This window comes from Chanodichthys erythropterus, chromosome 4, assembly GCF_024489055.1.
Source record: "Chanodichthys erythropterus isolate Z2021 chromosome 4, ASM2448905v1, whole genome shotgun sequence".
Classification (NCBI taxonomy): Eukaryota; Metazoa; Chordata; class Actinopteri; order Cypriniformes; family Xenocyprididae; genus Chanodichthys; species Chanodichthys erythropterus.
In genome coordinates this window covers 15535582-15549520 of record NC_090224.1, presented here as the reverse complement: position 1 = coordinate 15549520, position 13939 = coordinate 15535582, and the positions used below count along the sequence as shown (strand labels likewise).

The 13939-nt window shown below is 33.7% G+C and overlaps 1 protein-coding gene across 1 annotated transcript; it reads right to left on the bottom strand.

Moving 5' to 3' along the window:
• Window positions 1-8: 8 nt before the first annotated feature.
• serinc1 (serine incorporator 1) lies at window positions 9-11954 on the bottom strand. Its single transcript, XM_067384288.1, has 10 exons — window positions 11843-11954; window positions 9326-9487; window positions 9019-9212; window positions 8784-8863; window positions 8349-8486; window positions 7263-7432; window positions 5586-5676; window positions 5359-5500; window positions 5043-5267; window positions 9-3536 (listed from the first exon to the last, which is right to left on the bottom strand). The coding sequence occupies exons 1-10, from the start codon at window positions 11879-11881 to the stop codon at window positions 3398-3400; spliced, it is 1380 nt and encodes a 459-aa protein (XP_067240389.1). The 5' UTR covers window positions 11882-11954; the 3' UTR covers window positions 9-3397.
• Between the last annotated feature and the right edge of the window lie 1985 nt (window positions 11955-13939).

Genomic DNA, 13939 nt, shown 5'->3' with positions numbered 1-13939 from the left:
TATTTCAGTTTTTTTTTTTTTTTTTTTTTTTTTACTGTTCAGTACCATATATACTGTGTTCACTAGCTAGTGTCCTTTCCACCATCTCCATCAGGAGATGGGCTACAGTTACATTGCTGGATTACATTGCAGCGGTTTTGTGAAGCACGTGTTTTCCTGTGTTGTTATTGAGCAGTTCAGAAAATGTCTCAGCTATCCTTTATGTATATGGTATAGAAGTGCCTGCCTGATATCTCAATGTCACTGTACATAGACGTGAAGACTTTGGCTTATGGTTAGATCCATAATGTTGGGCAATACACAGTGATTTCTTGTTACCGTGAGCTATTTCATCATTAGCTTTGCAGTAGCATTAAAAGGAACTCAAACATCAATCCTGGTGTGGTTTTGGTTTTTAAAATGAGCAGAGTTAAAAATATAAATGTTATGATTTTCAATTTGGTCCTATCCTAGTCTATGCTGTTCTCAGTTGATCCCTTATGAAAATTAACCATGGATTTACTACAAAAACAAAACATGGTAACCACAAATGAACCATGGTTGTGCTACACTAACCATAGTTTAACTATGGTATTTGTAGAAAAACTGGTTATACAAATAGTAACCAATCCACCAAAAAAAAAAACAGTAGTACAGGTGCTGGTCATATAACTAGAATATCATCAAAAAGTTGATTTATTTCACTAATTCTATTCAAAAAGTGAAACTTGTATATTATATTCATTCATTACACACAGACTGATATATTTCAAATGTATTTCTTTTAATTTTGATTATAAGTGACAACTAAGGAAAATCCCAAATTCAGTATCTCAGAAAATTAGAATATTGTGTAAAGGTTCAATACTGAAGACACCTGGTGCCACACTCTAATCAGCTAATTAACTCAAAACACCTGCAAAGGCCTTTAAATGGTCTCTCAGTCTAGTTCTGTAGGCTACACAATCATGGGGAAGACTGCTGACTTGACAGTCGTCCAGAAGATGACCATTGATACCTTGCACAAGAAGGGCAAGACACAAAAGGTCATTGCAAAAGAGGCTGGCTGTTCACAGAGCTCTGTGTCCAAGCACATTAATAGAGAGGCGAAGGGAAGGAAAAGATGTGGTAGAAAAAAAGTGTACAAGCAATAGGGATAACCGCACCCTGGTAAGGATTGTGAAACAAAACCCATTCAAAAATGTGGGGGAGATTCACAAAGAGTGGACTGCAGCTGGAGTCAGTGCTTCAAGAACCACTACGCACAGACGTATGCAAGACATGGGTATCAGCTGTCGCATTCCTTGTGTCAAGCCACTCTTGAACAACAGACAGCGTCAAAAGCGTCTCGACTGGACTGCTGCTGAGTGGTCTAAAGTTATGTTCTCTGATGAAAGTAAATTTTGCATTTCCTTTGGAAAACAGGGTCCCAGAGTCTGGAGGAAGAGATGAGAGGCACATAATCCACGTTGCTTGAGGTCCAGTGTAAAGTTTCCACAGTCAGTGATGGTTTGGGGTGCCATGTCATCTGCTGGTGTTGGTCCACTGTGTTTTCTGAGGTCCAAGGTCAACACAGCCATATACCAGGAAGTTTTAGAGCACTTCATGCTTCCTGCTGCTGACGAACTTTATGGAGATGCAGATTTTATTGTCCAACAGGACTTGGCACCTGCACACAGTGCCAAAGCTGCCAGTACCTGGTTTAAGGACCATGGTATCCTTTTCTTAATTGGCCAGCAAATTCACCTGACCTTAACCCCATAGAAAATCTGTGGGTACTGTGAAGAGGAAGATGCGATATGCCAGACCCAACAATGCAGAAGAGCTGAAGGCCACTATCAGAGCAACCTGGGCTCTCATAACACCTGAGCAGTGCCACAGACTGATCGACTCCATGCCATGTAATTCAGGCAAAAGGAGCCCCAACTAAGTATTTAGTGCTGTACATGCTCATACTTTTCATGTTCATACTTTTCAGTTGGCCAAGATTTCTAAAAATCCTTTCTTTGTATTGGTCTTAATATTCAAATTTTCTGAGATACTGAATTTGTGATTTTCTTTAGTTTTCAGTTATAATCATCAAAATGAAAAGAAATAAACATTTGAAATCTCAGTCTGTGTGTAATGAATGAATATAATATACAAGTTTCACTTTTTGAATGTTAATAACTCAACTTTTTGATATTCTAATTATATGACCAGCACCTGTACTTTTACTATAATAAAACCATGGTACATTTTCGTAAGAGATGCGTGAATTACCAAGTTGAAGCTTTGTTACTTTTGATAAATTTCAAAATTCTTCCGACATTTTTGACGCTCCTGAATGTGACGTGACAGAGTCGCCTCAGTTACAGCGAAGCAGCTTCAGAGCGCACTTGAACTGATCATTTTGTTTTATTTACTACTAGCTACAGCGTGAAATAAACATGAATGAACACCAGAAGGTATGTTGAAAGATACTGTACAACTTACTAAAATGTCTCAACAATGTAATCATGGAAAGACCTCAAAACCGCTTGTAAACAATGTTACCTCAGGAAAGACATTCATAGCTTGCTACTACACTACACTCAGGACATGATCTGGGTCTTAAACCTTTAATAAGATGAAATTGGGTGATTACAATGCATCTCAGAAGGCAAAAAATAACACCGACATTAAAAAAAATAAAATAAAAAGTTACGCAAGTACTGGCATCAATAAAATCACCATCGTGCCTAATACAATGGAGGGTAAAGTCATCTATTGAGGTTTTACCAGCAAAGATAAATTCAGTGCAAAACATTGTTCAACACACACATTGTCTACAAGCATAAAATTAATATTGCGCCAAACAACTAACATGTGCAAGTTGCAAAGGGTTAGCACAGTTAAAGTCAATGTTACAGTCATACGTTCATGGTGCAAATCATCAAGAAGCAAATCAAAATCTACAATTTTAAGTTGCCTGTTAATTTTTTACATGCTAATGCAACACTGTATACGTTGTGCGTTCTATAGGAAACTATGAATGTCATGACTTCTGGGAAAACATGACCTGCATTTTCACTACTCTCCACGAATAACTTAAGATACATTTGATTTATTTTTAAACCATACAGAGATTATTAATCAAGGTTACATTATCCTTAGTATTGAAGAACACTTTCTTGAAGGAAATATTAACATCACATCACAGGCAACCCAAGCCATGTTTTTCTTCTTTTTTCTTTTTTTGTCTCTTACATGAAACCAATAAACACCTACATAAAAGCATGCAAGATTTAAAAAAAAAACAAAAAAAAACACACATGTAGGGTTAGCTGAATGAACAAAACACTCACATTATTTACATTTAGACCCTCCTATCCCTATACATGTGGATATTCACAAAAGTAATGGCGGAATATAATCACAAGCTTTTATTTCCATCCTTTCAGTCGAAGTCACGGTTGGTGAGGACCAGCGGAGCCACCAGGGTCCACACGTACAGAGAGATGCAGATCCAGCTAGAGGTGATCTTCACCCACACAGACGGCCATTTGCTGGTCATGGTCTCATAGCTGGAGTCAGGGCTATAAAATTGACAGAAAAAAAATTATAAATCAGAGTTTAAGGATAATTCTGTAAACTCTGCCAATCATAACCATTTCTATATAAATACAATAATAAACTAACCATTATATTTATGACATTTAAAAATGGTCTTATTAATAGAATAGCTTTCATTCAAGTTATTAATTTAAGTGTTAAATAAAATAAAATAAAAATTTAGTTGAAAATATACATAGACTACTACGGAAGAGGATTAGGGCCAAGCAATAATAAAAAAAAATAAAACCATCTTGAGATTAAGGTTGTTAAATTTCGAGAAAAATGTCGAGATAAAATGTTGATAATAAACTCATTAAATTACGAGAAAAAACTCGTTAAATTTCAAGAAAAAAGTCGAGATAAAATGTTGAGAATAAAGTCATTAGCAATTTATTCTCATAATTTAACGAATTTCTTCTCGTAATTTAACCACTTTTTAGTTATTTAATGAGTTTATTCTCGTAATTTAATGACTTTATTCTCAACATTTTATCTCGACTTTTTTCTAAAAATTATTTTATTTTATAAATTTTATAAATTTAACAAATTTGTTCTCATAATTTAACGACTTTTTTTCTCGTAATTTAATTACTTTATTCTCAACATTTTATCTCGACTTTTTTCTCGTAATTTAACAAGTTTATTCTCAACATTTTATTTCGACTTTTTTCTTGAAATTTAACAACTTTAATCTCGAGATGGTTTTATTTTTTTATTATTGCTTGGCCCTAATCCTCTTCCGTACACTACTGTTCAAACATCTGGGGTGGGAAACATTTCTTATTTTTACCCATGTTAAAAAACAGTCGTGCTGCTTGAAGTTATCTTTTTTTTCAGGATTTTTTTATGAATAGGAAGTTCAAAAGAACATCATTTATTTGAAATAGAAAGTATTTGTAACATTTTAAATGTCTTTACTATCACATTCATTCAATTCAAGCAATCAGTTCTTGCTGAATCAATTTAGTTTCTTTAAAAAAAAAAATCTTACTGACCCTAAACTTTTGATCTATAGTGTATATTTAAATAAAATATAGATAAAATTATACAATTTTATAGTCATAAGGAAATGACTAGACAACAGTAGACTATAGACAATATATATAATTAAAAATATTAAAAATACAGTTCAATGATGGCAAAAAAAAAAAGTAAATCCATTGTGGTAAACATTTTTTAATATTATCCATTATTATTCAAGGTTGTCAGTAGATATTGGAAAAAAAAAAAATAATTACAGTAATGTCAGTCATTTAACAGTCAATATTATAATTCACTACCATTCACTACACCTATATTTATATATAGAGAATTTTACACATAAAATCAGACAAAAATGTTGTTGCACTTTTTGGAATTTGTCACATTTGTCACTGCTGCCAATATTGGCCTAATCAAACCAAAACAGATAATTTACAAGTACCAAATGACTGGTGACCCAATATATTGTGAAATGAAACTGATAAAAACATCCCAAGGGCACATACCTGTACCAGTTGGTCAATGTCATCATGATGTACAGGGAAGCCAAGAAGAGCATGAAGTGGAAGAAAGAATAGCTGTAGGTGACTCCATCCTTCTCGTTGTCAATGGCACGGTTGGTGCCATCGCTCACTTCAAAGTTCTCTGGAGCGGGACCATCCTCGATCAGAGCGGACTCGTCACTGGTGAGGGTCAGTTTGTTCACCTGAGTATTGCTGGAGTTGCGGATGCTGAGGAAATATAAGGACAAATTTGACTGCAGCGTTGAAAAATAGCTGCAAAATTAGGACATATCTTTTAACAAATGTCAAACTTTCTTACCTGGAGTACAGCACACACAACAGGAACAAGATCAACCCAACAATGCCCTGGGCATCCCACCATTGAACAACATGGTCCTGACCAGCAGAGCTGGTGCTGTTGAGGCCAATAATTCCAAGCAAGCTAGGGTTGCATGTCCGTTCTTTGGGAAAATAAAATCATTATTCTAGACTGATTTAATGAACAACAGAATATCTTCTTTTAGACAAATCTTTCACAATGCTTACCAGGTTCATTGGTCATGGCAGACCAGGTCAGATACATGGTGTACAGGGTAACAATGGAGGACTGTAAGAGACCAGACCTGGGCTGGGACTCCTGGAGGAGAGGAAAGAAAGGGACATGAAGAAATTAAATTAATTAAAGATTTGATGCCTGAAGAATGTATCCAAAACTTTGAGCAATATTAAAGGGATAGTGCGAAATTAAAATTTGCAGTTAATTTATTCCCTTTAGGCCATCCAAGATGCAGGTGACTTTCTCTTTAGTAGAACAGTAAAGAAGATTTTTAGCAGAAACCATGGTCCTTGATGATTTATATAATGCAAGTCAACAGCTACCATCACTTTAAAAGTAAAAGAAAACGATATGGGTAAAACAAAATTAACCCCTGGCTCATGGCGATACATTGAGGTCTTACGAAGAGAAACGACCGGTCATTATGACATAAGCGCATGAGCTCAAATGTTGGGAATCTGAAAAAGTCAATCTTCCCAATTGAGATCATGCAAGTGATACATCATAATGCGACAGGAAGCTCGCACTCCAGACTGTCATGAACACGTTAATCCTGTGGATTACAGGTATTAATGTTGTAAATAATGTTCAGTTTCTTGCACAGACCTATCGTTTTGCTTCATAAGACACCTTGAGTGTATCGTCAGGAGCCTCAGGTATTAATTTTGTTTTACCTCAGTGCTTCCCACACATAGATTTTACTTGGGCGGGCCGCCCACATATAATAACGGCCGCCCAAGTATATTTGGAGACACATTTTTGCTTTTATTATTTTTATCCTCTTATACTTTTATATCCGTGCAAGATAATGAAACCATCCGCGATCAAATAACTAGTCGTTTCGTACCTGCTCATTATGTGTGCATCAGAACTGTTTACTCCCGCTAGCATTCCCACGGGCACTGCATGTTGCAAAGTCACAAGGCGGTGCTGTTGTTTCCATTTAATTCATAGTAAATCATTGTAGTCTCCCCCACAGGAAGAAAAGACTAAGAACATTATTTGACACATACAGCTATGGAAAAAATTAAGAGACCACTCCAAGTTCAGAAATCAATGTTAAGTGGTCTCTTAATTTTTTCCATAGCTGTATATTATCAATTTTACTAGTAAAATCTGTGTCCCATTCACTATATGAGAGAGACACTATATGACAGCAAGGAGAACATACGAAAAGGTGAACCATTTAAATGCTATAATTTTGCATAATTTACAATGCATAATAATGCATAATATTAGTATGTAATTAAATGTAATATGCTATGTAATTAAAATGAATTTCAATAAATAAAAATACTGTTAAAAAAAAAAATCACACATTATTTGTTTGTCACATGTAGTAGACCATTTTTGTGCCGTGGGTAATAGGAGGATTTTTCGCCCGGCTACCACCGCAAGTATATTTCAAACCTGTGTGAAGCACTGATGTATATGTTTTTTTGATGGTAGCCATTGACTTGAACTATATAAAATCACAGAGGACCACAGTTTCAGCTAAAAAAATCTTCTTTACTGTTCTACTGAATAATAAAAAAGTCACCTACATCCTACATCAAGGTGAGTAAATTAACAGCAAAATTTTAATTTTTGGGTGAACTATCCCATTAAATCATAGGAGACTATCACAGTTCCAATACTAACTCCCTCAGATGTGTTATATTCATTACCTGGATTTTAGGCAAGATGGACATGACAGATGCACCAACGCACAGCAGCATGTTGATGCTGATGAAGACTTTGTTCTCAGTGCAGCCATCAGAGTGAGTGTAATACACATAGAACAAGACCAAAGACATCAGGGACAAAGCGTAGTTGATGGCTGTGGCAGACAGAAGAGCTACGAACGGTAGAAAAAATGTGTTAGAACAATGCAATCAGTCTTCTTTATGACTGCATATACACCGGTACCGCAAGAAATATCTAAACGTAAATTAAGCGATATCTTTACAAATATAATATGGTCACACTTTAGGGTCCAATTCTTACTATTAACTACGACTTTTGCCTCAAACTCCTAATCACTGCTTATTAATAGTTGGTAAGGTAGTTGTTAAGTTTTGGTATTGGGTAGGATCAAGGGGTGTAGAATATCGTCATGCAAAATAAGACATTAATATAGGCTTTATAAGTACTAATAAACAGCCAATATCCTAGTAATATGCATAAGCAATTAGTTAATAGTAAGATTTGGAACGTAAACTAAAGTGTTACCTATAATATTAATATATAAATATGAATTTATGTAAAAGATACACTACCATTTAAAAGTTTGAGGTCATTAACTTAATTATACTTTAATATTTTAAAAAAATTATATTCTGCAAGAATACTTTAAATTGATCAGAAGTGACAGTATTTCAAATAAATGCTGTTCTTTTGTACTTTTGATTCATCAAAAAAAAAAAAAAAAATCACGAAAAAATGCATCGATTTCCACAAACATATTAAGCAGCACAAACAACTGTTTTAAACATTAATAATAAATAACAAGAAGAACAAATGTTTCTTGAACACCAGCATTTTTAAATATTTCTGAAGGATCATGTGACACTAAAGACTGGAGTAATGATGCTGAAAATTCAGCTTTACCATCACAGGAATAAATTACATTTTAAAAATATATTAAAGTAGAAAGCAGTTATTTTAAATTGTAATGATTTCACAATATTACTGTTTTACTGTATTTTGAACAGCCTTGGTGAGCATTTTTTTTTTTAAAAACACTGAACAAATCAAGTTCTCCTAATACATACCTGCATACCAGCAGCGGGAGTTTCCCTCCTCCATTTTCTCCACCCAGGACTCGTTCCAAGAGTGAGCGAAGTCGATCAAGAGCACCAGCTGGATGAGGATAAAACAGAACGCTCCAGCCATGCCTACGTAAAACCAGACTGGAAGAGGCCCAACAGAAGATCATCATTAGATCTTCCTCAGAAATAAATTCAGGGAACAACTTGAATCTGCATGATCTCACGCTCTCATCACTTAAGATGGCTTCAAGATAAAGTCCACAGCAGACTGTCTAATGTACATGTACATTTAATGTACAACTATATCACACATGTTTAGAACTTAGTTTTTTATTTGGTCACTCCTGACAATGTTGAGTGGACTTTTAAAGTCACATACATTGTATTTATGTAATTACAAGTATATTTCATATTTAAGGTGATAAAGTAAGAGTTTACCAGTAGTAAAAGGGCCTTCAGGAATAAAGAACGCTCCGACTGTAATAGCAGTGGCAGCTGCAAACTTGAAGAACCAAAACCTGGAGAAGATCAATATATTTAAAAGAATTAATAAACATTTTAAAATTAGTTTGCAATACCTGTATCGTCTTCAAGAACACAGTTATAGTTCTTGGTTTCAAACCTTCAACCTTTCAGTTAGAGGTCAAGACTTTAACCACTAGGTCACACTAACCCATTATGCACAGCGGCTCTTGGGTCCTGGCTGCTCTTGACCTTTACCATGATGAGAGAGAAGAGCAAGAAGAACATGGCCATTCCAAAGCACACACGATACACAGCCTTATACCCAACCAGCACATCGCAGTTCACGTGACCTTCGACTCCTGGGATGGACGACCCTGTTCCTCCTTCACAAAAGCCTGGAATCTGCAGTCACATTAAAAAAACAACATACAAATGACCAGAATGCTTTGGTCGCAACCCTGAACATCAAATAAGACATATGTATAGAAAATTTAAACTTCTTGTTTCAGTATCACCTTCTTCAGATGCCCCTCCATGCCTGGCATGAGCATGATGCAAGCAATTCCCACACCCATCAGCATAAAGAAGGCATAGATCAGCCGAGTGACAGTAGAGTTGTTTCCACTTGGGCAGCATCCGCACAGCAGGCAAGGAGCGCTGCCACAAAGACAAGGAATCTAGAGAGGAGATAAACACACATTAAAGGTGATGTAAGCCATTTCAGATGTTTTGCCCCCCATCCCCCAACAAAAAAAGCAGGGCATTTTGTTGTTTTTGTAATTTTATTGACAAAAAGAAACAAAAATATTCTGAAAATTAATTTAGGCATTACAATAATTTAAAGATAGGTAAATAGTCTTCTGAAACATGCAATTAAAAATATAGTAAAAATAAATGTCATATAAGCAATATAATATATCATCCCTAGCTATAAACAACTTCATTCTGCAAAATGAAAAGGGCTTTTTGACGCATAAACATGTTGATTTCAAAGTGACTCATATCAGGGCTTAAAAAAAATAGACTAATTAAAGAGGCCTCATCTCTCGCTTGTAGACAAGGTACAAAACAGACAAAGCTTGTGCCTAAATTTGTCTGGCTTTACATAACAAACACAGAGTGTTTAGATGTGATTAGTTCAAACAGGACATTAAATCCTTCCCAAAATAAATGTCCAGATAAAAACACCTTATAAAAATGTTTACACTACTAAGTTTGGAGTAGTTAAGAACATTAAGACTTTTTAATATTTTTGTAATGTTCTTATGCTCATCGATAAGGAAGAGGATTAGGGCCAAGCAATAATAAGAAAATAAAACCATCTCGAGATTAAAGTTGTTAAATTTCGAGAAAAAAAGTCTAGATAAAATGTTGAGAATAAACTCGTTAAATTTTGAGAAAAAAGTCGAGATAAAATGTTTAAAAAAAAATTAAGAATTTTTTTTAAATTCTCATAATTTAATGACTATATTCTGAACATTTTATCTAGACTTTTTTCTCGAAATTTAATGAAATTTTTCTCGTAATTTAACGAATTTGTTCTCGTAATTTAACAACGTTTTTCTCGTAATTTAACGAGTTTTTCTCATAATTTAACGAGTTTTTTCTCATAATTTAACGATTTATTCTCAACATTTTATCTCGACTTTTTTCTCGAAATTTAACGAGTTTTTTCTCATAATTTAACGAGTTTATTCTCAACATTTTATCTCAACTTTTTTCTCGAAATTTAACAACTTTAATCTCGAGATGGTTTTATTTTTTTATTATTGCTTGGCCCTAATCCTCTTCCGTACATCGAGGCTGCATTTATTAAGTAATAAATACAATAAAACAGTAATAGTGTAAAATGTTATTACAATTTAATATAAGTGCTTTTTTAAATATATTTTAAAATATAATTTATTCTTGTGATGACAAAGCTTAATTTTCAGCATCATTACTCCAGTTTTCAGTGTCACATGATCTTTCAGAAATCATTCCAATATGTTGATTTGCTGCTCAATAAACATTTCTTATTATTATCAATGTTGAAAACAGTTATGCTGAATATTTTTGTAGAAATGTGATTTTTTTCAGGATTGTTCAAAATTGTTTTTACTATCACCTTTGACCAATTTAATGCATTATTGTTGAATAAAAGTATTAACTTCTTTATTATTGTTTTTTAATCTTATCTTAAATCTTATATCTGACCCCAAACTTCTGAATTATAATTCATAATTCATACAAGACATAGATACAAATACCTACATACATATGTGTCTCATCAAGCTATTATTATCAACTAAACAGTAAATAGTGCAACATAGCTTCAGATCCCATGTTTTGTGTGCATGTATGTGTGTGTGTGTGTGTGTGTGTGTGTGTGTGTGTGTGTGTGTGTGTGTGTGTGTGTGTGTGTGTGTGTGTGTGTGTCATGAGCTGCCATTTGATCGGTGTTTTGATGTCGCAACACCTGAAATCCTAACAAACATGTGACCTGCTTCGAAAACCTCATGTTATGTTGTTATGCATTTAAACCCCCAAATCACACGTGTGGGGGACATCATGTCAAAAGATCATATCAAACAACGAGCAGCTGTCATGATCACGAGAGCCTAGTACAAAATATTTTCATCTAACGTTACAACTATTTTCCTGTAATTACGAGAAAAATAGTAATGTATACGGTTGGTGATCCAAATTACGCAAAAAGCAAAACAACACACGCACACATTTTTTGCTTCATCACAACAAGGGCACCACCCAATATGACATGTAGATTTAGCAAAGCAGAAACAACTGATTTGAATCACACTTAAAACTTAGTAAAAAAAATTAATATGATGTTATGTGTCATTCTTGGTAATTATTTTACAGATGCAGTTGGTTTTATGAATAGCGACAGGCCCAGACACCATTTTCTCTTTGCCGATGCGGATTTCTTCGGCATCACAAGATAAACTCGCTGAAAACCCAATGGTTATTTTCCTTCGCGCATCCATAAGATTATATTTAGATTTCAGTAGTATATGATTATGTGAACTCACCCAACTGGCCATGGAACAAAGCCCAAGTACGGCCCCCATGTTCAGCGGTGATGTGCGACGTTTATCCTAACTGGTCTGAAAATGGACGCGGTGTGTTTACAATGTAGCTCCGCTGTCTGATGAAGCCGGAAACCACAGGTTAGTTTCACATTAAAAATTTCAAAATAAAACCTCGGTCTTTCATGCTGACAAAATAAAGGAAAAAAGATACTAAAAAGTTAAAATAGGAATCAATTTATTTAATTAAAATGAGGAATAAATTTATTAAAAAAATGCAAAATATAGTAATGAAAATATATTTTTGAGAAGTTAGTAGCATAATTATAGATACATAGATATATAAATAGATGATTGCACGGTAGTATTCTTATTATTTAGCATTTTTTTCAAAACATTCAAGTTTTAAAAAGTTACATGTAAACAAAACGAATGAAATTCTCTTCAAATAATGTTAACCACATTTTATTCATAAATATTTACTCTCTTCAAAACCTCTTTTCTTTAAGGACTACAAACTGAACAGCTCCCTTCACTGACCAAATCTTGTTTGTATGGCCCTTTAAGAATGGAAACTTCCAGCTTGTTTTTCACAGCATTATTGTTTCTTGCTTCATATTCATTGTTTATGTTATTCTGTGTTTTGTAGGCTGCATTAATCTGGGTATATATATATATATATATAGTTTTTAATTGTGTCATGTTTATTTAAAAAATATTATATTTTTAATTATACACACACACACACACACACATATATATATATATATATATATATATATATATATATATATATATATATATATATATATATATATACTCACAAATATAGTTTTTAATTGTGTTATGTTTATTTAAAAATACATTTTGAAAATCATTACACATTCATATAAAAAGAACACTTTTGTTGTCTTCATGGAAACAGGATTACATAATAGAATAGAATAGAATAGAATAGAATAGAAAAGAATAGAATAGAATAGAATAGAACTGATTAAGTATTTATCTTTGACTAAGCTTACTTTTGATTTTAACAATCTCTTATTACTTCTTGAGAGGTAGTACATTTATTTGTCAATAAGAGGTTTTAAATGCAATATAACAAATGCTCTTTATTTCCATCGGTTGTACCTTGTAAATACAGAATGAAAGTTAATTAAAGAACAATCACCTTCCAAATCAGTGCTAATTGAAAAAAAAAAAAAAAAATCTACATTCTTGAACAGTAAAAAAAAAAAATATTTTGTAACATCTGTTCACTTCATGTTTAATAATGAAAATGGTGATCAGAAACTGTTCAACTACAGCCATGAATACGCTTGGTCACATTTCCTCTTTTATGTTCTTATGTTGAAATCAAACATCTACATCATTAATGCATTAAAATTACTCAGTAATGAAATACAAACTTGAAAATCTGGAGTAGGGAAACAGCTGTACAGTCATGGAAGTCAATCTGTTGCTGAGTCAGGTAATTGGCACTGAGGCAAATGCTTAAATAAAAAGGAGGTCTAGAATATCTGTGTTCTGAGAAATTTGTTCAGGGAAATGTTATTGGTCATGATGTGAGTGTCAGATTTGCATGCACTATTATTAGGAACAGCACATGATTTTTAATAGCAATAAAATTCTTCCACCAAGATCATGTTTCTCAACAAGTTAGTAATTTGTAAAGGATTAAACATTTTCAGTTTCCATTTTTATGCAACCAATAAAAAATGACTTCTATCTCTAGGCTTATTTGTGAGATGAAGCAGAAGTGATGCTTTACATAAGAGCTGTAATTGCCCAGTATGTCTTATGAAAGGGCCACCGTTCTGTGATACGCTTGGTCAGTCATTTCCCAATCCCAGGGAAAGTAACAAGTGACAAATGTATACTTCTGGAATCTGATTGTTTCCATTTTAAAGCTTATATTCATTACGTACAAAGTTTTCATGCCGTCCATGTCTCCTTGTATTCCAAGTAGATGATACTAATTCTATTAATGGATCTCAGGAAAGATTAAGGACACTGTATTCTAATTCTATTAAGCCACTGTTTGTCACCACATCAGAACCCATAAGTGATAGTTTAAACTGAGTACTAGTGTTAAACAGA